At 41.6% G+C, this 26,607-nt stretch overlaps 1 protein-coding gene across 2 annotated transcripts; it reads left to right on the top strand.

Moving 5' to 3' along the window:
• The first annotated feature begins 5,248 nt into the window (after positions 1 to 5,248).
• Positions 5,249 to 12,370, top strand: LOC148118742 (zinc finger protein 431-like). 2 transcript variants are annotated; one of them, XM_087900101.1, is made up of 3 exons: positions 5,249 to 5,304; positions 8,376 to 8,502; positions 9,202 to 9,266. In XM_087900101.1, exons 2-3 carry the CDS (start codon positions 8,469 to 8,471, stop codon positions 9,264 to 9,266), a joined length of 99 nt encoding a protein of 32 aa, XP_087756227.1. In that variant the 5' UTR covers positions 5,249 to 5,304; positions 8,376 to 8,468. The 2 variants fall into 2 exon arrangements, with proteins under 2 accessions (XP_087756227.1, XP_087756226.1); XM_087900100.1 differs by lacking the exon at positions 5,249 to 5,304 and adding an exon at positions 10,581 to 12,370 and having other exon boundaries at positions 9,202 to 9,262.
• The last annotated feature ends 14,237 nt before the right edge of the window (positions 12,371 to 26,607 follow it).

The following is a 26,607-nucleotide window of genomic DNA, read 5'->3' on the forward strand; positions in this document are numbered from 1 at the left end:
AGTGTGTGGAAGTAGAAAAGCAGACACAGGTGTGAAGATTTGCAGAGATAGAGCTATCTAAGCCCTTTGGGAATGAAAGCCCACCTGTCTGTGACAGAGCTACAGGATTTGGTATTTGCCCTGCTGAGTCCAATCTTCCCTCACTTATCCACATTCCTCTCTTTTTTTTTTTTTAAAAAAAATTATTCCTCTTTCATACAATATAAATTGAGATAGGAAATTTCAAGGTATTTAGCACCATTGAAGAGAAGACCCTTGCTCTGCCTTGGAAGGCTATGAAGGTACCCCAAGTGTCCCGCGCTACCGTCTCGCCAGCAAGAACCACGCGGTACACATAGGATCCTTCTGCAGTAAAGCTTTATGTCTCTTGAGAGCTAGAGCATCAGCTTCCAAAGCGGAGACCCAGATAAGATGGAACCCATCCCTTATAAAGGAAACAGACCCCGCTCTGGACGTGTCATTCCTGGATTGGTCAACTGCTCCCGGTCCCAGGTGAAACCTTGGGAGTAGTGGAAAATACCAACACATGTGAGCTTTCTAGCTCACCTGGCGGTGCAGCGCCATCTATGGTGGAGAGTGTGGTTGCGGCCCTCTACATCTCCCCCTAATTTTACTTCTTTGCAGAAAGGCAACTCCCTAGGAAGGTAAAGATAGAGGTCGCACTTCCCAAAATGAAAACATTAAAATGGGCTTACACGGAATCTGTCCCTAGGCTCATGACACCTGGAACCTATCCGGCCTGCCCTCTGCCAATTTTCTGGGAAAGGGAATATACGGCAGGAAACCCTTAAGCAGAGCGACTTATCTCTCAGAGAGGGTCATTCTCTGTGCGATGCTCTTAAGCTCGACAACCTTCAGGGCTAGCTAAGCCAAGCACTCCACCCTGTGCAATGGACCACAGTCCTAGGGGTGCAGGAGCTGGTTGGCTTAAACCTTACTGCTTTAACATAGATAACCACACATCAATAGAGGCCCCCTGTTCTAGGGCAGCCAGCGCTGAGCAAAAACCACTTTATCCCTATGGCTTTGGGATTTGAGTCAGCAGACCATCCAGAGGAGAAACACTAATCCATAGCATAGGACTGTTCCAAAACATTTCCACCCCCACCCACTCTTTGAAGTAGGGGATGAAGGACACGATCCAGGACTGGAATTCTTCGGCCAAGCTTATGTCCACTCGCGTGGAGTTGATTGTCACGATGGACCATCTCAAGGAGGACAGCAAGTCATCAAAATTCTCCTGCAAGATACAAAGACAATTCTCGGGACAAGTTAGCCACTTTTATAAAGTTCTCATATGATACACTGGTCACACATAAGGCTGGAGTTTTCCATTCACAGCCCAACTGGGCAAGCTGCCATAAGCTATCCACCTGTTCTTTATTTTACCTCTAATAGATGTATCTATGGTAGCCTGTTGATCCAGGGCTGTAGCCACTGTGGTAGATAACTGATTGAGGGTCTTTGTTTTTTATGATATAGGCCGTGCTGTCCCAGTGGCGCCTAGGAAAAACCCAGGCCCTGTTTGTTGATATTAGGTTTAAGATTTATTGGCTCCCGTATTCCTTGCCAGTACGGTGGCCTTGGGTTCCAGAGCCTGCCCGCCATCCAAGGGCTGTGTGCGGCCCTGGGCCTGCTCGCTGCGCGGCTCCCCGTCTCCCCGTGTCCCGCTGTGTGGCTCCGCCTGTCCCAGGCCAGGAAGTGGCGGCTCCACCCCCAGGCGCCCCCGCCTTCCCTGTGGGACCAGCCCAGTCCTCCGCGGCGGCTGTGTTGGTGGGGGAGTGTGGCGGGAGCCGACACTCAGACCGAGGCGGCACAGGCAGCAACATCTCAAGGTCCGCGCCAGAGCCGCTGTGGCTCAAGGGGCCAATGGGAGAGGCGGCGAACAGGGCCGCTTTCCTACTAGCCAACTCTCAACACCTGTGCCACAGCAAAAGCAGCTGTAAACAAACTCTCACAGACCCAGCCAACGACCCAATCACTTTAAAAATCTATGGGCTTTTTGCATCTACCTCCCTGTGGATCCTGAAACATTAGATTTAAAACCAAATAGTTGTAAGCTGCCATGTGGTCACTGGGGAATTGAACTCACGACCCTTGGAAGAGCAGGCAGCATTCTTAACCCCTATGCTATCTCTTCAGTTCCTTATTCAGATGGAAAATCTCTCGGGCTAGTAGCCAGCATTGTTCGCCCCGCCCGTTGCCCCAGGCTATAGGTCCGCCTTTGTTACCTAGGATCAGCACAGTTCAGCTCAGCCAAGCGGAACAGAAGCCACTCCAGCCTCAGAGCCCCTCACAGTTTCAGGCACATTGCAAGCCTTCTGACCTGGCAGCTTGTGGCACCTCTCTCATTCTCAGTACTGCTGTGATACCCTCCAGGCCAGGCACCAACTGAGCCGGCGCGACATGCCCCCCACCATAGCCACTCAGCAATGCTCCGCTCCAGCCACCCTCCAGCCGCAGTTGCATTCATTCCGAGTCCAAACTAGTGCACGGAGTAAAGCAGAACTCAGAAGCAGACTTGCTGGTCTGAAACCACTGTAACATAAAGCTTTTGACCTTGTAGGTCAGTCTCCCCCATTCTTAGAACCACCGGGGGGTCCTTTTTTCTTATTTCCTTTTCAGTCTCCCCCATTCCACCGGGGGGTTCTTTTTCCTTACTTCTTTTTCTTACAGGCGCGCCTAACCTCTCACTGCACTCAGTTTCTGATATGCTATCCTGGACTTCCTCCAATACATTTTGTCCGTCTGCAACAACAGCCTGGCAGGATTTATCTTCTAAGCAATTTCAAAGTGATAAGAGAACTGCTAAGAAGTACCAAGGCCTCTACGAAACCTTTCCAAGGTGGAGACAAGTCAAGCCCAAAATCAAAAAGTCCAGGAATAGTCACACCTCTCTGAGCAAACACCCTGCAGTTCTGAATCCTCCTTGTGTCCAAGGGGTCTCCGGTGGTGCAAAGTTCTTCTTTTTCCCGGGTATCAGCACCAGATGTCCCGCGCTACCGTCTCGCCAGCAAGAACCACGCGGTACACATAGGATCCTTCTGCAGTAAAGCTTTATGTCTCTTGAGAGCTAGAGCATCAGCTTCCAAAGCGGAGACCCAGATAAGATGGAACCCATCCCTTATAAAGGAAACAGACCCCGCTCTGGACGTGTCATTCCTGGATTGGTCAACTGCTCCCGGTCCCAGGTGAAACCTTGGGAGTAGTGGAAAATACCAACACATGTGAGCTTTCTAGCTCACCTGGCGGTGCAGCGCCATCTATGGTGGAGAGTGTGGTTGCGGCCCTCTACACCCAAGGGCACCTAAGCCTTCAATTTATGGGAGGAATAGGCACACAACTTCTCATACAAACTGACTAAAGTTCCCCTCCCTCTACTCCTTCCCGTGCCCTCCCCACCCCCCTGTCCCCCAGATCTACTCCTCCTCCATTTCCCTTCAGAACAGAGCAGGTACCATAAGAATATCAACCAAACATGGTATAACAAATTGCAGCAAGACTAGGCATAAACCCCTGTAAATGGAGACTACTTACTCATTTCCTGGCCACCCAGATCCAAATAATCACTCAAAAACTATATTAATTACAACACTGGCCAATAGCTTGGGTGTATTCCTAGCTAGCTCTTATATCTTAAATTAACACATTTCTATTAATCTGTATATCACCACGAGGCTGTGACTTACCAGTAAGGTTCTAGCATCCTTCTGCTTCAGCAATTACATGACATCTCTTTGACTCCTTTCCTCCTCTGTCTCTGCTTGGAATTCCCGCCTTGCTATACTCTGCCCTGCCATAGGCCAAAGAAACTTCTTTATTAACCAATGGTAATAAAACATATTCATAGCATACAGAGGGGAATCCCACACCAAACCCCATATGAAGCCTTGACTAGGAGGAGAAAAGGGGTCCTAAGAGCAGACAAAAGAGTCAGAGACACCCTCCCCACCCCCACTGTTAGAAGTCTCACAAATACACCAAGCTACACAACCTTAATGTATATGTAGTGGACCTAGCTAAGACCCGTGAAGTCCCCATGATTGCTGCATTAGTCTCTGTGCACCCCCACAAGCCCTGTTTAGTTGATTCTGTGGGATGTGTTTTCCTGGTGTCCTTTAGGAAAATTTTTGACTAAGATGCATTTGAAAATGTTTTCTGGGCCTTTGAGCTGGAATTCTTCTCCTTGGTTTCTATTATTCTTAGCTTTGATCTTTTCATAGTGTTCCAGACTTCCTGAATGTTATATTTCAGGAAACCTTTTATATTTAACGTTTTCTTTGACTGATACATTCATTTCTTCTATTGTATATGCACTGCCTGAATTTCTCTGTTCCATGTCTTGTATTCTTTTTTGAAGCTTGCCTTTATAATTCCCATTCGCTTACCTAGATTTTCATTTCTAGAATTCCTTCAGAGTACGTTTCCTTAATTGCTGCTATTTCCATTTTCAGAACTTGAACAGATTCATTCATTTGTATCAACTTTTTTCCCTTAGCTTTCTTTAATGTATTTATTCATTTCCTCTTTAAGGACCTCTATCATCTTCATAAAGCTGGTCTTATTGTCTTTTGCTTGTGCTTCAGTTGTGTTGAAATATTCAGGGCTTGCTGTCATAGGATAGCAAGACTCTGGTAGTGACGTATTGCCCTGGGTGTTGTTGATTGTGCTCTTACTCTGGTGTCTAGGTATCTGGGTTTGAGGTGTTTATGGGTCTAAGGTGTTGATTTCTCAATTTGTCTTTGTTGGTTGGATGTTTTGTTCCTCGGTTTCTATCTGCTCTCTGATCTTCTGGTTTGTGTGGCCTATGGTTAGACATGCGTTCTCCCCTCCCAAGATAGGACCTGGAAATCTGGCAATAGGCATGGCTATAGTTCCATCAAAGAGTCTGTGTCCAAGATTGGGGTTGAAAAAAGCAAATGGGGTGGACTCTTGAGGATAGTGTTGAAGGGACACTGAGAGAGTGTGGGGGTTCTGCAGGCAGGTGGCCTATATGAACTTCTGGCAGACGGTGTGTCCTTTGTTCAAGCAGGGGTCTGTGTCTAATTTGGGGGCTAGCACACAATAATGAGGAGGGATAGTGTCTGGGGGTTCAGATGAAATGCTACAGCAAGCGAAAGCACTTAAGGTATCTGAGGGTGAACATGCTGTTCCAAACATGTCTCTATTCTTCTGCCTCTATTCCAATTCTTTCCTAATTCTAATACCTCCTCGCTTCTCCTCTAGCCTAAAACTTCCTCTCTTTCAGGAGGCTTGAAGCTAAAGAAAAAATTACCTTTCATTGGTCAAAAGCACATTCCTAGGGTAAGTGATAAGGAATTGAGCCAATGACCATGATGACAAGGTTTCAGGAGTAAGGCTGTGATCAGAGAAAACAGGAACACAGTGCACAACTGGCAAGCTTATCTTGTGTTTTGTGTTAGCAACCTTGGTTTGGACACCTGCAACTCTGACCTTGTTGCTCTGGAGTGGAAACCTATCAAGGTGCCCTAAGGGTGAGACTCCACTCACCTTTAATTTATATAAGGAATAGCATAGTGTTTCCTACTTCCAGGAAGCAATTTCATACAAAACCTGCTGCACCTGTGGTCCAGGTATGTTAGTGTCCATCCCAATTAAGAAGTCAAATTTTGCAAGATTTGCCACACCCTTGATGTGGCAGCCTTGGAAACAAGAAAGAATCAAAATTTAAGGTTATGGATTCTTAGTCTGTGGTTTCAGTTTAGCATTGTTGCAGGCATCTATGTTTAGGAGTGACAGAAACCCAGTATGGAGACTGTGAGAGTCCATTGCATGAAGCTGTAAGGGTAAAGCCTGGGTTGCATTTTTCACAAGATGTTGAAATACCAAAGCTGTAAGATATCTGCCACAAGAGGTGGCTGTATATATGGAATAGAAGTACCCAAAGAGAGACCTATGAGAAGTTTCAGGGATGGGGTTATCTAAGCCCTTGGAAACTGAAGCCCCATGCATCCGAGACAGAGCTGTAGGATTTGATGTTCTGTCCTGTTGTGCTTCAGTCTTGTCTTGGTCCAGTCTTCCTTCACTGTGTTCCCGTTCCTCTCTTTTGGAGTGCAAATGGATATTCTGTGCCACTGTATATTGGAAAGATGCAACTTGTTTTCTAATTTTACAAGATCTCACAGACAAGAGATTGCCTTGAGTGTTGGAAGATGCTTTGGGCATTTCAACAGTGTAGGGGCTGCTGCAGATTATGAAAATCACTGAAGTGACTAAATGCATTTTCTTCACGGATGACCATGAACCTATAGTGACATGGGTCAGAATATAGTGTATTAAGTGAAAACTCTCCCGGGTAGCATGATGTATTTGAACATGTGTTTCTCTTTGATGTCTTGCTTTGTGTTGCTTATAAAACCTTTGGTAGGAGAAGCCTTTCCGGATGAAATTCTTCATTGGGAGTGTGATGTGAGCGCTTATAACCCATTTCATGTTCTTTGAGTATAGTGTGTTGCAGGATCCTTCCTGTGCTGTCATGCCTTCACACCATTACAGATTCTATTCCTAAGTCACGTAAGATACAATAGAAACTTTTGTTATTCATTCCTCAGCTAGTTTGGTAGCCTGCTGTTTTCATTTTTGTTTGTTTTTGAAGACAAAGTTTGTCTGTGTAAGCCTGGCTGTCCTCACAGTAGCTCTGTAAATCAGGCTTGCCTTGACCTCAGAGATCCCCCTGACTCCCAAGTGCTAAGATTAAAAATGGGCCAACATTCTTGAGTTTTTGTTTTTATATTATTGGGTGATGGTCCTGGAATGCAGGTTTTTGTACATGTCAAGCATATACTTGTAGTGATATTTTATTTGTATTTTAGTAAATAAAGCTTGCCTAAAGATCAGAGTGCAGAGTTAAGCCACTAGAGGCCAGGAAATGGTGGCACACACCTTTAATCCTAGGACTCAAGGCCACCCTGGCCTACATGAGATTGAATCTGTCTAAAAAGAGAAATAGAATTCACACAAAGGTGCTCCTGGTACTCAGGAATCACAGGTCTTTAACCCCAGCACTAGGAAGATGGGGGAGACAAGAGTGATATGGCTGGGCAGAAAGAGATATATAAGGCAGGAGGAGACTTCCTTGCCGTCTGGGGTTTAATGGAAATCATTGCAGTCTGCAGTCATGCTGAGGACAGGATCATCCCTTTGTTGTCAGAACCTTGCTAGAGATAAGCACTCTCTATTGACTTGGCTATGGCTGTTTTGCTTTTCTGATCTTCAGCTTCATAATATCTGGTTCTGGGTTTTTATTATTTGAGCTTCATAATTTGCTGTGCTGAGCTTCACCCATATTTTGAATTTAGAAATTTGCAGAGTCTGTCATTGCTTTTCCCAGGCTGGCATGTGTTCGTGACATTAGTACTTCCTGAGCCTTCTGAGGCAGTGGATTGTGTGTGTATGACCTTCTTTCTGCCTGTTCTGTTTGTTTTTTAATACTTTTAATGGATATGAGTATTTTTCCCGTATTCATGGATACGCATCCTCATAGTAGCCAAAAGATTGTCTTAGAAACCTTGAACTTGGGATAATGGATAGTTGTGATACCCCGTGTAAGTGCTGGGAATTAAGCCCTATATGCAAGACCAGAGAGAGCTCTTTATTGTTGAGTCATCTCTCCTCTGTGTTGTTTGTTTATGATCAATATTTATATCTCATTGTCCATTTGTAACTGTTTAAACATGCAGTGCTTTTTGGTAAGATCTTAGTGACCTTACACTTTAAACTGTGGCATTTCAAGTTTTTGAAAGATGAATCCCTAACACTTTGCAAGAATTTCAGAATGAATGAATGAATGAATAAATAAATAAATAAGTAAATGGGTGAATGGATGGATGAATGAATGAATGTGAGCTCTGAGATCTATCTTTTTTGTTTCTTTGCATGATTTTTACCCAGGAGTCCAGGTCTTAATATGTACTTCTGACCTGATGCATGGACTAGGCTGGCATACAACTCAGGGGCAGATAAACCTTCCCCTGCCTTCTGAATACTGGGGTTAAAGGCATGAGTCAGTCCACCCAGATTGCCCATCTTATTTTTAATTTTTTGTAGTTAGTAATTATTTAAATAATTTCTCTAATATGTACTTTGTACTGTTGATTGTTTACTTGTCTCTTTATGTTTGTTAATGGTCATTTCTCTTGCAAGGCGATAGCCCATTCAAACAGTACAGAAATGTCAGAGGTGAACCTCCTATTTAGTTTCCTTCTCAACTAACTTGGTAAACACAGTATAATATCCTTGTCATAGAATAAGTGTGAGGAGCACCAGAATTATATGACTATGTTGTCAAAGAATTATACATTTACAATATTGTCAGTATCACAGTTTTTGTTGTTTACATGTGTGGGATATTTTAGAATACAGTGACCTATGATGATTTACATATCGACTTCACTTGGAAAGAATGGGCATTGCTGGATCCGTCTCAGAAAAATCTCTACAAAGATGTGATGCTGGAGACCTACAGGAATCTCACTACTATAGGTAAGACTGAATTTTCCTTTATGTTTTCAAATAAGGGGACAACCGTTCCTTGATTATTAATGTTCTTCTGTAATTTGATTGAGAAAGAGGACGAATGAGGTATGTAACAGGAATTCTAATTGTTCTTAATAAAAACCCAGAGACATTGGGGTTAAAGCTGAAGATCAGAGAAGTAGCTGGAGAGTTCTCACCTCTATCAGTACTCAGACTGAATGGGCAATCCTGTCCTCAGAATGACTGCAGACTGCATTGAGCTCCTGTCTCCTCCCCTTTATATTCCTCTCTAGTGCTGGGATTAAAGGCATGGGATCCCAAGTGCTGAGATCATCTTTTATGAGCCCTGTTTCCCTTTTAGAGTGGATCAGTTTTGTGTAGCTCAGGGTGGCCTTGAACTAACAGAGATCCTTCTGCCTCTGTCTCCCAAGTGCTGGGATTAAAGGTGTGTGCCACCATCGCCTGGCTTCTTTGGCTAACTAGTGTGGCTATTGATATTAACTGTGTGTAAAATCACTGACTGGCCTCTATGACTGTGTCTAGCTTTGTACTCTGATCTTCAGGCAAACTTTTTTAGATCATAAGCAAAATATTACCACAGAGGTGACTAAATCAGGCATGGATCTAGGGTTCACTGAAGATGGTAACTTAAATTTTACACAATTTTCAATAATAAACCATGCACTTTCTTGTACTATATTTTAGGATACAATTGGGACGACCATAGAATTGAGGAACATTATCAGAGTTCTAGAAGACATAAAAGGTAATTTTTTTTCTTTTTTGAGACCTGGTTTCTCTGTAGTTTTTATGCCTGTCTTGGAAGTTGCTCTTGTAGACTAGGCTGGCCTTGAATTCACAAAGATCCGCCTGTCTCTGCCCCCCAAGTGCTAGGATTAGAGACATGTGCCACCACTGCCCAGCTACATAAAAGGTAATTTTTTTTGTGCAAGATAATAGAAATGTGCCTCTGAAGATATTGTAATGTGTCCTGAAAGTTTTAAAGAAAAGCAACAGTGTAAAGAAGCACAACTTAAAGTGTATGGATGTTTACAAAATTCTCACAAAACCATATACCTCAATTTCAGAAAGATGAATTGAGTTTGCCAGGCATTCCAACCAGGAAGAAGACAAAGAAACAATGCCTTAACAGGTGTCACCATTTGAATCAAACCCCATTATAGCTGTGGTGTAGAACTGCCAATCCATTTAGTTTTATACCACTCATATTACAGAAGGAATACACATTGAAGAGGTGATATGTGTATGTCCAAACCTTCTAATAAGCAAACGGTCCATAGTAAAGCAATGTTACTTATATTTGCACATACTTGTTTTAACTTTACTAAGTTAAGTGAGAGGAGCAGTTAGTCAAGAGTCAAGGGGTGTTTGTTGTGGAGAAACCTTAAACACTATACCACATTTATGAGGAACAGAAAGTAAAATTATAAATTCAATGTGGAAACCTTTTATTTGTTATTCTTCCTTTACTAGGTATATCATCTGTCACTCTAGATATAAGACATGAGCATAGAGACATGGAAATATGTAACATAACCTCCCCCTCAGAACAATTAGAAGATTTGTAGTAGTCCCCACTTTTGAGTAGATTTGTTGAATTTGGTTCAGGTCTACAAGTAGTTGGGTTTGCAACTTTATTGTTAATTCATCAACAGAACCACACTGCAGAAAAGCCCTATGAGTGCTAGAAATGTGTAGATACTTCTTTTTGTCCTAGTTCACTTAGCTATGACTCACAGCATAGGAAAAATTTTGAATGCAATAAGTGTGGTGAAGATTGAGATTTTCCAGTTCTTCTCAAATATGTAAAAAATCCCATTTAGAAAAAAGATTCTATAAATGTGAGCCACGTAATAAAGGCTTTTACTATCACAGTTATCTTCAAAGATGCAAAACAACCCTTAATGAAGGGGAAAAACACAAGTGTAAATAAAGTGATAAAACCTTAAGATCTCATTCCTCTTTACCGTCAGACTAAATTGATGAAATTAATTCATACAAATATGAAGATTCAACAGTGTAATGAATGTGGTAAAACTTACATGTGCCAATTATTCTTGCAGGTATGAAAGAAGTCATACTGGAGGGAAAACAGCTAAATATACTCTATGTGTTAAAGCCTTTCCAAATCATAGTCATCTTCAACAGCTTGAAAGAATTCAGACTGGAAAGAAACCCTATAAATGTAATCAATGTGGTAAAGCATTTGCACATCACGGTAGTTTCCGAGTCCATAAAAGAACACATACAGGAGAGAAACCCTATAAATGTAATCAGTGTGGTAAATCCTTTGCATGCCCCAGTAATCAACGATTACATGAAAGAACACATACTGGAGAAAAACCCTATGAATGTGATCAGTGTGATAAAGCTTTTGCACGTTCTTCTAATCTCCACATACATAAAAGAACACATACTGCAGAGAAACCCTATGAATGTAATCATTGTGGCAAAGCCTTTGCACGTCAGAGTCATCTTCAATGCCATGAAAGAACACATACTGGAGAGAAACCCTATGAATGTAACCAGTGTGGTAAAGCTTTTGCACGTCACTTTACTCTTCAGATACATAAAGGAACACATACTGGGGAGAAACCCTATGAATGTAATCTGTGTGGTAAATCCTTTGCTTGTCCCAGAACTCTCAAATTACATAAAAGAACACATACTGGAGAGAAACCTTATGAATGTAACCAATGTGGTAAAGTCTTTTCATATCTCTGTAATCTTCGTATGCATAAAAGAATACATACTGGTGAGAAACCCTATGAATGTAATCAGTGTGGTAAAACCTTTACACATCACAACCAACTTAAAAGTCATAAAAGAACACATACTAGAGAGAAACCCTATGAATGTAATCAATGTGACAAAACCTTTGCATATCATAGTGCTCTCCGAATACATAAAAGAATACATACTGGAGAGAAACCATATGAATGTAACCAGTGTGGTAAAGCCTTTGCACAACAAGGTCATTTTCAAATACATCAAAGAATACACACTGGTGAGAAGCCCTATGAATGTAACCAGTGTGGTAAAGCCTTTGCACGTCAGAGTCATCTTCAAAGCCATGAAAGGACCCATACTGGAGAGAAACCCTATGAATGTAACCAGTGTGGTAAAGCCTTTGCACATCGATGTCATTTTCAAAGACATCAAAGAATACATACTGGTGAGAAACCCTATGAATGTAATCAGTGTGGTAAAGGTTTTGCATGTGTCAGTACACTTCGAAGTCATGAGAGAAAATACTGCAAAGAAACCCTGTAAATGTAGCCAGTGTGGTAACGCTTTTCCCTTTATATAGAGGTAAAACTTTTTGTGTGCAATCAATCTGTTAAAGCCTTTGCATAGTATAGCAATATTTGAGAACCTTAAAAAAAAACTAATACTGAAAGGGCTTCTTACTATAAAGTATTTGGTAAGATCTTTAGCCAACACACCTACATGCAGTTACACAAGAGTATTCTGGAAAACAATTGACAATGTCAGCAATCTATTCAGGCATTATGGTGTCCATCTTTATTTTGTTTGTACAATGTTAATGTTAAAATGCTTAATAGCAGAGAATATAAGAAACAGTAAATATCTCGTGTGTATCCAAAGAAGTATTTTCATATATCTGGTAGGGAAGTAATGATGTAGAATAATCAGCAATAAATTGTATATTTCATAATATAGCTTGATGTGCTATGAATCTGTATAATTTGAAGTTACATGTGTCTTTATATTCTCATCAGTTGTCTAAATGGCACTTCATCTCAAAGTACTGCATTCTAAGGATTATCCAGAGATGCCAGATAATGTAATGGCAAGATTTAAGCATAAAAATGGCAAGATTGAAGAAACATTTCTTTAATGTGTGTGTGTGTGTAATATGTTATTTTAGGTCAAAATAGATAGGTAGAGACCATAAGACAACTTTGTGGGGTCTACTTTTTTCCTTCTTCATATAGTGATCAAAATGAGGTTACCAGCCTTGCACACCACAGACATTTCCCACTGAGCCATCTCGCTGATGCTCAAGTTTGATTAGTTGAAAATTTGCATCAGAAAATAGTGTCTTCCTTTCAGATTGTAAACATATTTTTCTCTAAGGATAGAGGAAAACAAGATAATTTGAGTAATAAATCCTATTTGCAGGTGAAAATGATATACTGCTATCACTTTTTTTCCAGTGTGTTAGTTTATTCTGAGGACTAAACACTTCATAGCAGTTTCCCGAAACCACAAATGAATGCCAGAGAACTGTCTCAGTTGGTAAAACTGTTATTGCTAAGCCTAATGATCTGAGTTCAACCTCTAGGAAACCCATATTACTCCTAGAAATTTTTCTCTCATTTCTTCTGCATTTGGGCTGCAGCATACTAATGGGGAATCGTCTTCAGCCAATGGCCTTAAGAGGCTGAACCAGTTGGGTGTGCTTTTGGGTACCAAAAAGCCCACAGGAGCACCTGCTTGGCCTCTTCCTGCTCACCACACCTGGATGTTGCACACCTTTCTTCTTTTCTCATTGTGATCTATGAGTTCTCCTTTTAGTAAGGAAAAACCTTAGTATACCCTATTCAGAGCTAGTGGGAATTATTTGGCGCTCTCCCCCCCCCCCATTTTGACGCATTCCACATCATCTGTCACCCAACATGGGACCAAGTCCATACTTACCAGGAATCCTCTGCCCCCTGCCATGCCAACCTGGGCACATTTCTCGCCCACCTGTGGCCCACATGCCACTGCTCAGGAACCTGACTTTCCCCACTGCAGCCCGACATTGAGGGGAAGCTTTGGGTGTCCTTATCCCGGCCAACCTTCTGTCTGTGTTTTGCTTTTGTTGGTTAATGAATAAAGAACTAGCTTGGCCTATAGCATCTGAGGAGGAAGGCAGAATAATAAAGAAGCCATGGAGCTACCAGAGACAGACGCTGGGAACTTTAGCTGGTAAACCACAGCCACATGGTGATACACAGATTAAAAGAAATGGGTTAAATTAAGATATAAGTGTTAGCCAATAAGAAGCTAGAGATAAGGGGCCAATTTTCATTAATATAGTTTCTGTGTGGTTACATCAGGGCTGGGCAGCCATGAACCAGCAAGCAGCCCTCCTTGCAACAACCAACTCTCTCCATGGACAGAATCTCTTTAATTGTCCATAATAACTGCTCTTATTTTGTTATCCAAAGCATATTTGTCAGTATCTAAATAGGCAACAGTGCACGCAAAACCAGTGCAGTAACACAACAGTGTCCCTCTGGCACACAGCTGCAATTGCGACACCTACTGACCAATAAAGATTATCACACCTACTCCACTGAAAATCCCTGAGGCAGGTATGTAGATTGTAAAATTTGAAAGTTATATGATGACAGACAATATTACCATTCAGGAATTTAATACCATGTTGCTTACACTATGGATGGTATTCAGCAAGGCTTATGTGATTTTCCTTATGCATCCATTTATTTGATTTTGGAAATTAGCTTCATTTTTCATATTATATCTTCAATAAAATGCTTTGATAACAGAGCCAAGAATGAGGCACTTTTAAAAATGATACAGTCTTTACAGACTAATAAACAGCTAGCTGAAAAGAATTAATACTATTAAAAAGGATAACATTAATTTGACAGACAAAATTCAATCCATGTCAAAGGGTGCTAAAAAAATTTATCTGAATTCGTAGTGTTGAATTTACCAATCAGAATCTGTTAAAAAGTTATGATATGTTAATGGATAAGGTATCTCTACAGAAAGGCAATGTACATGTCATCCAAGTAATTTCCAAGAATGAGATGTTGTCTTTACTGGACAAATTTCTTACCTTGGAATCATACGTGCAAAATAAGGAGCAGAAGCTAAATAAATCAATGAGGGCCCCAAAACAGCACACAGGACTGTAGTGATGAGCTGCGGGCAGGCCTGCTTTTTGTCCCACCCGGCTCCCTCCTGGCTAGCTTAGCCCCAGAAATAACAACACACAAATTGTATTCATTTAAACACTGCTTGGCCCATTATCTCTAGAGAGTTACTGGCTAACTCTCACATCTTGATTAACCCATTTCTAATAATCTGTGTAGCCACGAGGTGGTGGCTTACCAGAAAAGATTCAGCATGTCAGACCTGGTGACTGGCTCCATGGCATCTGCCTCATTGCCCTCTTCCCAGCATTCTGTTCTGTTTACTCCGCCTACCTAATTTTCTGTCCTATCAAAGGGCCTAGGTAGTTTCTTTATTAACCAATGAAAGTAATAATAAATAGAAGACCCTTCCACATCACAGGACTGGAGATTTAGACTTTACAAAAGACAGTGGTAAAATGCTGCCATTTATTTGGGCCTAGATTTTCCCACACAGCAGCCCTGATTAGCTGCTACCAGCTGACTTCTGTGTCCAGCTTTTTCCTCGCCTGTGGAAGCTCAGGCAGTGCCAAGGGCACAACAGGCAGAGAGATGTGGGAGACGGAGACGGAAAAGGTTGAGGAGCTCACGCCCAGCGCCACCACTGCCCACATGGGCAACATGCCCTCTGTCCCAAGTAGGAAGCCCCAACCTTCCTCTGCCAACTGTCTCATGTATCTGTTAAACAGCCAGGGACCTCCGCTGAGTACACAGTCTGTGATTTATATTTACACTAAATAACCATTTTTAATCTGAGCATATCTTTTAGCATTGAATCAGATTTAAACCAGTCACACAGCTCCAAGTGCAACGTGACACCTACTTGCAGGTAACGGTTATTACACCTACTTCAGCTAACTAAACCACAGGTAAGATTTATTATGGACAATTTAACCTTTCAAGGTTTCAATAGCCTCTATACTTACACCATGTATGAGGTTTTGCAAGACTTATATAATTTCCCTCCTTCATCACTATTTCTCGAGCTAATGGGCCAAGCAGTGATTTAATTAATACAGTTTCTGTGTGATTATTTCTGATCTCAGCTAGCCAGGTGGCCTGGAACCAAGAAGCGGGCCCCTCCTCCAACAAAGATTCTGATTAAATTATTGTTACATCTGTACCTGTGACTACCAGATCTTCAATAACAACGTCACTTATTTATGTTTTCAATTCTGGTATTGTTCATTTATAGAAGTTTGCCAAAACATTTGCTTTATGGTTTCTCCTGAATTTTTTGTCCTCTCTTCTATATCTGTTCAATTATCCAGAGCAGTATAGTTTCTTACAATAGACATTAGGATTTTTTATTGCTTTGGTAAGGGGTTTCCTCTACAATGGCTGGAAACTACTCAACCAGATTTGGCGTAGGGGCCAAATGTCTGCAAAAGGCCCCTCATGGACTTTCCCAATGCAAAGTATTATTTTGAATATTCCTCATTGACCTATATTTATTAGTTCAATGCCTGCCCGTGCCATGCATAATACAGAATGGAGGTGCATTCTGAATGGATTATTTTTAGAAAAAAAACATTGTTTCTAGGAATGTCCTGTTGATAATCTCTTTTAAAGTGAACTTGTTTGTCACAACTGTAACATTTGACATTTTGATTTTTCCTCAAACCTCTGGAAATCACCTCTCCTATCCATGTAGCATCATGTTCATGAGAGTCTATATTAATTGTATCTCAGATTCTTTACTCCTTGCCTTTAATGGCCTAATTATCCATTTGCATAGAGAATTGGCATTTTTAGAAGCCAGAGATTTTATTATTATTTGTCTAGCTCCTGAATTTGATATCATTCTGTTTACTGCTGAAGTCAATCTTTGTAAGAAATCCTTAAAGGCTTTCTTTGGGCTCTGTATAACGTTAGTAAATGACTCAATTTTCTTTCCTATTTCTCCAATTCTGTCCCAAGCACTCAAAGCTGTTGTGTGGCATAAATCCAGAGTGCAGTCATCATATACAGTTTGCATTCCTACAGTAAGTAATGTAGTATCCTTCTCCAAAACTTTGATCTTGGAAGACTTCCCTATCTCTAGCTTTAGTCTGTTTTTCAATAATCTCAGTTTCTTCTTTGAACCAGGGACTCCTTTGTAATTGTGCACCGGTCTCTAAAACTCCATTAACCAAATCTTTCCAGTTACTAGGGATAATTCTATTACAAATTGACCATGAGTTTGTCATTTGCTTCACAAAAGGTGAAAGCATGCCATTTGGGACTATTGCTTCCTTGAATCTCCTTCAATCCTACATTGGCACAATAGTCCAGTTAGCTGTAACAGAGACTCTGCCATTTGGCAATTCCTGTAAGGTTCCTGGATATATTGAGGTTGGTTTTCTGAAAAACTTAGGCTGTTCCTTCCTATTCTTATAATTATTCTGTCTGGGTTTGAATCAGTGATCTGTTTTATTAGATTTTTCTGAATCCTATATCTTAGCACTGAGATTAATCAATTTTTAAATTATAAGACAAAAATCATAATACTGATAATGTTCACAATTGACATCACATAAATCCTATCTAAATTAGATATCCTCTAATTTGATCATTCTATTTTTAAAATGTCTAGCATTATCATCATACAGAGACCCAAATCCCTTCATTATAATGTTTTTTCTCAATTTTAATATGGAGGAAAAACTCTTTCTTTTAAGTAATCCCTCCCTTTAAGAATTCCCATTTGTCTTACCAAATCTACTAATGAAGTTGATGAAGATGTGAGGCTGATTGCTGCTGCATAGAGCAGTAAAAGTCTGGCTGGATTTCAAGGAGAGTCTGCAACTGATGGTGGAGAGAGGGGAGGGAAGAGGAAAAGAAGTGGAGCCAAGCGGCTAGAGAAGTCTTGTCTTTACCAAGGCTGGGTGACCACAGACTAAGCAGGCAGCCTCTCTCCTCTAATTTTATATTCCCTCTCGTGCTGGAATTAAAGGTGTAGGCCACCACCACCTGGATTTATTTCTGCTTTGGTCAGGGTGGCCTTGAACTCACAGAGATCCATCTGCTTCTATCTCCCCAATCCTGGGATTCAAGGTGTGTGTCACTATGACCTCCAGTGGCTTTAGCTTTGCCTCTGGTCTCAGCTGTGCCTCCTCTGTCTTCCCTCAGGATCACTTTTGGGACTGAAGGTGTTGTTGGATCAGTTGCTAAGATGGAGAAATGATTTTGGACTGAGGATAATGTTGAAAGGAGGAGGCAAGTGTCATCTTCATCAAAATAGCTCATCCAGAGCTTTGTTCTTGAAAACCTGCATTCAATATCAGCACAGTACGATGGAAGATACAAGTGCAAGGTTTGAGAGGAAATTGGAAAATAGACCTATGTTTCATTTTAAGCTCCTGCAGTTGCTTCTAGAGAGGGTAACCTTACAGTAGTTATATAAATTTAAACTATATATACCTTAGAAATGCAAATTACATAGACCTGAAATCCAGTTTAAGAAATACATTTTATTATGTATGGTGGTGCGTGCTTCTAAACTAGTCACTCAGGAAGCTGAGGCAGGAGGATTTTGAGACTGGCCTGAGTGTAAGATCCTACATCAAATACACGAATAAGTGATAGGGGTGTGGCTCAGTATTGGAGTGCTTCCTTCACCTGTGTGAAGTTCTCAAGCCAAATCCCAGAACAGAAAATTCAAAAACAAGAAATGGGGAGGATAAAGGGAGGTGCCACGGACCGGCTCAGGGGAGCCACTCAGACCGTGGGAGAAGCAGGGTCTTGGTACACAGGAAGGCACGAGGTCAGTGACGGAAGACAGACACAACACACAAGAGAGTGGTTGGAATCTGCTGTGATTTTACTGAATTCGTGTTTTCATTATATAGTATTCAAACAAAGAACAAATCAGAAGGTCATGTATCATTAGTTGGCACAGTAACAAAGCCTGTTTTAGTCACATCAGCGATTTATAAGAAAAGCATATTATCAGGGACAGGTGTTAGACATAAAGCATCCTTAGAAGAGGAAATCTTGTCCTTGGGAACATAAACCTCAGGCAAGTGGTTTCATCTTATCTAAGAATAGAAAGTTTCTGTCTCATCACTATCATTGCCCTTCTTCTTTCTAACTCTTTATCTCATCTAGTGACCAAATATGACTAACAGCTCTCTGCACTGCTGAAATATACTTTTTGTACCTTCTTATGCAGCAGACACCGTGGAAGTTCGGATCTAGCATGCCTATTCATAAAATTCAGAGTATAATGTTGTTTGTCCATCAACATTAACCCATCTATTCCCTTGCTCATCATACACCCCCATGTTGACAAAGGTTGTGCTGTAGTCTTATACATTCCCATACTGTGCTTCCCTATCTCGGAGCTGTTCCTGAAGAGATAACATATATAAAGACTATCATCATTATGAAAAAGATTGTGCAAAGCCCATATCCCGCATAGTCAGCTAATCGAGAAACCCGTCTATGCCCCAACGGCGGCCAATACTGGGCTGTCTGCCATTGACCTCCAGGAAGCCTAGTCCCATAGGACACGTAGCTCCTGTCTGGCATAATGACGTATGTCATGTCACACAGACAACACTGGAGTTGGTGTGGCAGGGAGGGATGGAGTATAGCTGGAAGCTTTTAAGCATTCTGTCAGTCCAACTGGACCAGTTTCTCTCCTACCCACTGGTTCCCACAGCTGCTTATTAAGTAATCATTCTGAGGCTTAATATTCATTGTAATTGTTTGGCCAATGGCTCAGGCATATTACTGACTAGGTCTCACAACTAAATTAACCCATTTCTATTAGTTTATATTTTATCACAATGCTCCTGGCTTGTTAACTCACATCTTACTTCCCCAGCAGCTACATGATGTCTCTCTGACTCCACCTTCTTTCTCTCCATAGCTCTGATTTCTCACCTGGCTCTATTTTCCCTGATCATCAAATGATCAAATGATCAAAAAGGCCAAATCAGCTTTATTTATCAACCAATAAAAGCAACACATATTTATAGCATAAAGGATATCCCACATCAATGGAGGCAAGGAACTGTAGAAAGATTATAATCAGACCTCTTTAATAGGCTGTGCCTAACAATAGCAAGCAACTGTAAACAACCTAAATATTTAACAGCAGGGAGATATTTAAATATATGCCGTCACAATAACAGAGTGGCATGTAATCAAACTTTAAAATATAAGTCAAAAACACCATGAAGCTTCTCAAGTTGTGCCTCCTCCATCTTCCATAAGGGTTGCCATTTTAAGTGGAATATGTGTGAATATGTGGATCTGATGAAGACCTTGAGTGTTGTTTGCCTTTACCAATATACCATCTATATAAATAGAATCCTACAATTATGAGGAGGCCGCTTGTGGATTCCTGGCTGCTCAGCCCCGAAATAATCACACAGAAACTATATTATTTAAATCACTGCTTGGCCCATTAGCTTCCCCAGGACTATGGACTTTGATGAATTAGGCCTTTGTTTTAGTTTTGGCAGGTGGTGCTGTCTACATGTTGCTTTACAGCCTGAGCGATACTTCCACCCTGGAGTCAACTGAGGTAAGGTCTCAGGGCTCACGAGTCTGTGGCCCTGTTACAGCCGGCCCTCAAAAATTTTTAAAGTAAGCTCTGAGACATTTTTTTCAAAGACAATTATTCTTAATTCCCTCAGGTAGGCATTGATGTTTCAAGTAATATTTTCAATATGAGGCTATGTTTTATTACCATTGATTAATAAAGGAGTTGTTTCGGCCTATGGCTTAGCAGAATTAAGCCAGGTGGGAAATCAGAACAGAGATAAAGAAAATGAGTAGGCAGAGTCAAGGAGATGACATATAGCTGCTGAAGGAGACAGACACCCAGGAACCTTACCGGTAAACCACAAGCCATGTGGTAAAAAGCAAAATAATAAAAATGGGTTATTTTAAGATATAAGAGCTAGCCAATAAGAAGCCTAAGCTATTGGCCAAGCAGTGTTGTAATTAACTTAGTTTCTGTGTGGTTGTTTGGGTCTGAGTGGTCAGGAAAAGAAAGAGTGGTCTCTGCCTACCCAAGAAAATATCACTGTGACGTGATATTGAAAATAAGAACCTCAAAATCCATGGAACAAGGTTTCTACTTTCAGGCAACGTAGAGGGTTGAGTAGAGGAGTCTGTGCCTTCAGGGGTCCATCCTTCTATGGACAGTTTCTTAGTCAACTTATTTGAGGACCTCAGAGTATTTCCTGCTCTCTGTGCAAGGGTGGAGGGGAAATCTGAGGTTGAAACCCCAGCAGAGGAATGTGAGGGTATGTTTGTAGAATAAGCACATTTTATTTTAGTCGGGGGGTATCAGTGGATTTTTAATTAGTTTTTTAAGAGTTTCTCACAACGTGTTTTGATCATATTTACCCCTCCTCCAATGTTTTCTAGATCCAGTTCCACTTCCTTACCCACCCAAACTTTGGGCCCCTTAAAAATAAAAAAATTAAGACCAAATTGTGCTACCCATAAAACTGTGTGATGGTGTTTGCCCCAATATGAGAACTCTGAACCCTTTTCAGTCACTCCCCTCTAGAAAAATTAAGATATTTAATATATTTAAGGTATTTAAAATATTCCAACCTTTAAGTAAATGCAACTATTTCCAATAAAAATAAATAAATAAAATCAGACTAGTGTAGTGAGGAGCTGCGAGCAGGCCTGCTTTTCATCCCACCCGGCTCCGGCACGGCTAGCTTAGCCTCGGAAATAACAACACACAAATTGTATTCATTTAAACACTGCCTGGCTCATTATCTCTAGAGAGTTAGTTACTGGCTAACTCTCACATCTTGATTAACCCATTTTTAATAATCTGTGTAGCACCACAAGGTGTGGCTTACCGGGAAAGATTGAGCATGTCTGACCTGGTGACTGGCTCCATTGTGTCTGCCTCATTGCCCTCTTCCTAGCATTCTGTTCTGTTTACTCCGCCTACCTAATTTTCTGTCCTATCAAAGGGCCAAGGCAGTCTCTTTATTAACTAATGAAAATAACAATAGATAGAAGACCCTTCCACATCAGACTAGGGCTGGGAAAAACCCTTGGCCTTGCTAGTTAGTGTTTGACCCCAGAACCCCCATAAAATGTTGAACTTGGTAGTGCGTCCTCATAATCCAGGCTCTGGGGACATAGAGATAGGAGGATCCCTGAGGTTGCTTACTAGTGGGTCCAGCCTGATTAGTGAGCATCAGGTCAACAAAAGACCGTGCTTTGTGTGTGTGTGTGTGCGCGCGCGCACATGTGTATGTATATGTGTGTATTATTTTACATTCCAACCACACTTTTCCCTTCCCATCCCGTCACCTTCCCCATCCACTCCTCCCAAAGGGTAAGACCTCCCATGGGGAGTCAACAAAGCCTGGCAGATTAAGTTGAGGCAGGACCAAGCCCCTCCCTGGTACATTAAAGCTGAGCATGACATCCCACCATAGGGAATGGGCTCCAAAAAGCCAGCTCATTTGCACCAGGGATAGATCCTGGCCCCTCAGCTAGACCAAGCTACACAACTGTCTCCCACATGTAGAGGGCCTAGTTTGGTACCATGGAGGCTCCAAAGGAAGCAGGCAGCCCTCCTGAGGATGACACCTGCAGTTACCCTGAATCCTCAGACACAAATATGCACCCTTCCATCACAAACACACGTTTTTAAAACTAAGTCTTCATCAGATAGTTAGGGCAGTTCTAAAACCCGCCTTAGCGACTGAGGCGTCAGCCCCCAAAGCGTGAAACAGGGTTGGAGGGATGACTCAGGCTGAAGGCTCCTGCTGCCAGTCTCACAAGCCTAAGTTAGATCTCCAGAGCCCACACAGTGGAAAGAGAGAATCTATTCACACACTAATGTGAAATGGGATATAGAAAATAGCTCTCTCTCTAAACCCAAAGACGCTCTTAGACATATTTGCTCTGCAGGTTTGCATGTGTCTGTTGTCCGTGTGCTTGTTGGTTAAGTAATGGACCAGGTTTTTCTAAATTGTTTTTTGCTTCTATGGTGGAAATCTATAAGAATGGGTAATCGCCAATTAGGGGCCCATTGTTCGGAAACACGTTTATCTGAGAAATGGTTGCCATGGAGATGAGCACAGTTGTGTGACTCTACAGCTGACAAGTCAGAATCATCTGAGCTACTAATTTAATTCAGTAATGACCTCTGGGGATAGAGGGACCAGCAAAATCTGCACATCTTAAAATGTGTGATGATGCAATCTGAGTCCAATTCTAAGGCTAATAATGTACTTGTAGCCAGACAATGGTGGCGCAAGCCTTTAATCCAAGCATTCAGGGAAGCAGAGGCAGGTGGATCTCTGTGAGTTCAAGGCCAGCCTGGTCTGCAGAGTGAGTTGCAGGATAGCCAGAGAACCACAGATACACAGAGAAACCCTGTCCTGAAAAACAAAAATTACTTGTAAAATAAGAGCTCAGAGTGGTGGTGTGTATCCATAATGCCTGTGCTTGGGAGCTGGAGCAAGCAGGCCATTTAATACAATCCTTTGTTACATAACCAGTTCAAGGCTAGCTTGCCTACAAACAGAAGAATAAACAAACAATAAAATACACTGTATAGATTAAATGTTAATGTCATGTTCACTGACTAGACACAGTCATGTTATCTTTGATAGGCTTCTGTAGTCTAATGATCTTCAGCAAAGACATCACCCTAGCCATTTTGAAGCAAGGCACCTGTGTTGACCTGTATAGGACCCTCATGAGATGAACACTCTTTTATGGAGTGAGGTGAGAGCAATACAAGACTCAGGAGGTTCAAGGGATCCTCATTTGAGCCCTCTCCACCCCAAGATCCCAATCATGACTGTTGAAGAGACAAGCCGTTGACTGGGGTGGGCGTCTTGGTGGAGTTTCTTAATTAAACACCTCTGTTCCTGTAAGTGACACAAGTAACGTCCCTGGTTCACTCGACTGAACTTGGAGAGAATCCCTTCGATCCCTTGGTACTCCTCTGTCTGTAGAAAAAAGATATTTCTTTATGCTACATGGATGTGTATACACATGTGTACCTGCTGTCCATGGCGGTCAGACGAGGAAGTTCAAGCTCCAAGAACTGGATATATGGATGGTTGTGAGCTAACCATGTGGGTACTGGGAACCAACCAAGGTCCTCTGCAAGAGCCGTGAGTGCCCCGAGTCATTTCTTCACCCCCATTAATTATTCTTTAAAACAGTGCCTTGTGAGTCATTGCTTTTTAAAGGGGTTTTTAACAAAATCAAGTTTTCCATGCCCCTTATAATTAAATTAATACTTTAGTTTCCTAGCTGGTCCTCAGATACATTTTCTTCAGCTCTTGTAATAACATTTGATCGTGACATCCTCAATGATCATAAACACTATAAACCCAAATAACTCTACATGGTTTTTAGACCAGTCTGGCCTCGAAATCACAGGGATCCGCCTGCCTCTACCTCCCAAGTGCTGGAATTAAAGGCGTGCGCCACCACCGCCCGGTGTGACTTTTAATCTTCACCGTCAACTAAGACACACAACTGTGTGGGTCTGCAAGGACATTTCTTGAGAGGATTAAATGAGGAGGGAGACCTGGTAGCACAACATTTTCCAGCAGGGGCCCAGAGGGAAAAACACTGCTGACTTTTGCTTGCTCGCCTCCACTCCGGCTGGTGAATGTGTCCAACCTGTCGCGGATGCAGTGGCTGTCACTTCACGATAACCCTAACCCGGCTTTCTCATCCTTCAGCGTGAACTGAAGATGGATATCTCTCCAGGAATCTTGCTGTCCTTCTTTCAGAATCAGATTTCCACCAACTTCTCAGCCTCCCCGGCATGCAAACAACTCTTTCGGACGGTCTGTATCCTGTAACTCAATCTACTAAATCCCCTTTGTACTAATATAGTCGTCCTTGAAGATATTCGTCTAGGGACACCTGATTAGTACACTATGTAAATATTAATTGAAGCCTGTACTTTTTATACCCAGGATGTGTCCCTGCAAACATGTTTTAAGTTTTACATCTATGATTTTGCTAAAAATGAAGATTTCTTTCTATGACTTCCTTTTTTCTTTTCTGGGTTGTTTTTTTTTTCCCAAAACAAAATTTATTTTATGTACATGGGTATGCATACGCCTGACTGTGTCTGTGTGCAGCACAACAGTGCAGGGGCCCATGAAGGCCACAAAGAAACCATCACATCTTCTGGAGCTGGAGTTACAGAGTGTGGTGAGCTGGTGGCTATATGGGTGGGTGCCAGGAACCGAACTCTGGAAGAAAATGCTCTTACCTGCTGAGCTGTTCCTTCAGCGTCTCTGGATTGGTTTTTACCCCTCTCCTATGGATCTGTCGGTTCTTAAAATACAGTGTTTCTTTTTTTTCTTTGTTTTTGTTTTTGAGTTTTATCAATTAGAATGTACATTTTAAAAAAATTTGCTAATTTTTCTGAAAGTAGAATACATCTTATAAACAACAACGTCTTAAATCTGCTGTTGTTCACCTGGAAATATTTCTTTTCTGCTAATGATACTATGCCAAATAATGGATGATCCCTAAATTTCAGTGAAATGTATTTTTCTGTACCTTCCTAGCCTTTGATGAGGCACTATACTCATTGCAGATACTCCAGAAATATATTGATTGATTTCCTGGTCATGAGGTTTGTTGGAGCATAAACCACTGTAATATAGTCCACATAATTAACATATATATCATATAATTATAACATATAAATTAACATATCATTAATTTCAAAAGTAAGTTATAAAAATGTCCTTTTTTGAGGAAAGAACAGATGAAAAAGAAATCGACAATTATGCTAAGCCTACTTTTATATGTATAAAGTGTATCTCAGAAAAATTAAAATTCTGAATTATGTCCTAAGCCAAATTTCTCTACATTTTGAAAAGGCCTGCTTTTTTTAGGCAACGCAAAGTACTTAAATATTACCCTGAACGCTCAAATGATTAATATTTGTAGGGAAGACAGAAGTATCTATTTCTGTCCTATTGTTTCTTTTTACATTATTATATAACATAAATAAAGCCATGTAAAGAAGACAAAACCCCATTGTGGGACTAAAATGTCCCGTTAACAAGTTCATTTAGGAGGCCTTGAATTCACAGAGGAAATTTGCACTCAAAGTGGCTTTAACTTAACTGATTACTGAATGCCTGTGAACAGATCAGGGAGCAGGTGCCAAAAGCCGCAGGAGGAGCTCTTCCCCTGTGTTCATTTCAGGCTGCGCCTTTGCTTCCCCAGTGATTGCAGATGGGCTCGCTAACGCGGGCCAGAGACTAACGCAGTGAAGGCTTCTGGGTGCAGCGTTCACAAAGAGACTTCACCCATGCAGTCATTCTGAATTAATAAAGATGACATATTTCCATGGCAGACTGTCATGCAAAAATGTCAGGCCGCAGAGGGAACGCGAGATCTGTGGCTCACTAGTTTTTGCATTTTAGTTACTTTGTTGAAACTGAGGTTTTCATCTAGACTAGAGCCAATGCTGGGAAAATGCCCGGTGTTCTACTTGGCATAGGCGGTCTAAATCTGCCAAGACAAAGGAAGCCAGACCTGGTGGCACAGGCCTGCACTCCCAGACACCCAGAAGTCTGAGGCAGAAGAACACCGGTTCAAGGTCTGCGTGGACTGCGGGTAGTAAGTTTAGAGTCAGCCTGAGCATCTCAGTGAGACCGCCTCTCAAAACAAAGCAAAACAAAGCAAAAACCGGGCTGGTAGAATACTTGGCTGGCATGTTCAGGAATGCAGGCTTAATACCTAGTGCCACAAGAGGAAGGGGGAAAGAAGAGGGTAGAGAATATGAGAAATTATCTGGAGAGCAGAGAAGCGTGTTATCGAGTGTATTTGCTTCTCGTTTCTTCCTGCTCTTCATTCCCAGACCCTTTGGCCCTTTGTTGTGTGACTTCTCCTGAGAAGCTGTAAAGATAGTCATCCAGATAGAGAGGGTACAGAGGGCCACAGAAAGAATTCCATTCACGTGCAGCTCAATGAATCGATTGGTTTATCAGAGTAATTCAGAGACAACTGTGTCCTCAGAACACCACTTACCTTACCTTACCAATAATACCACTTACCTTACCAATAATACCAATAATACCACTTACCTTACCAATAGCAACCGGAGATCACTCCGCCCCATTGGCCCATCTATTGTACATTGTTGATACTTCTTCAGGAAAGGTTGCCCTGGGAAACCCAACAGCTTTGGGAACCTCAGCCTTCCCTCCATGAGGGAAATTTT

The sequence above is a fragment of the Myodes glareolus genome, chromosome 21 (genome assembly GCF_982192425.1).
Source record: "Myodes glareolus chromosome 21, mMyoGla1.1, whole genome shotgun sequence".
NCBI classification, from domain to species: Eukaryota; Metazoa; Chordata; class Mammalia; order Rodentia; family Cricetidae; genus Myodes; species Myodes glareolus.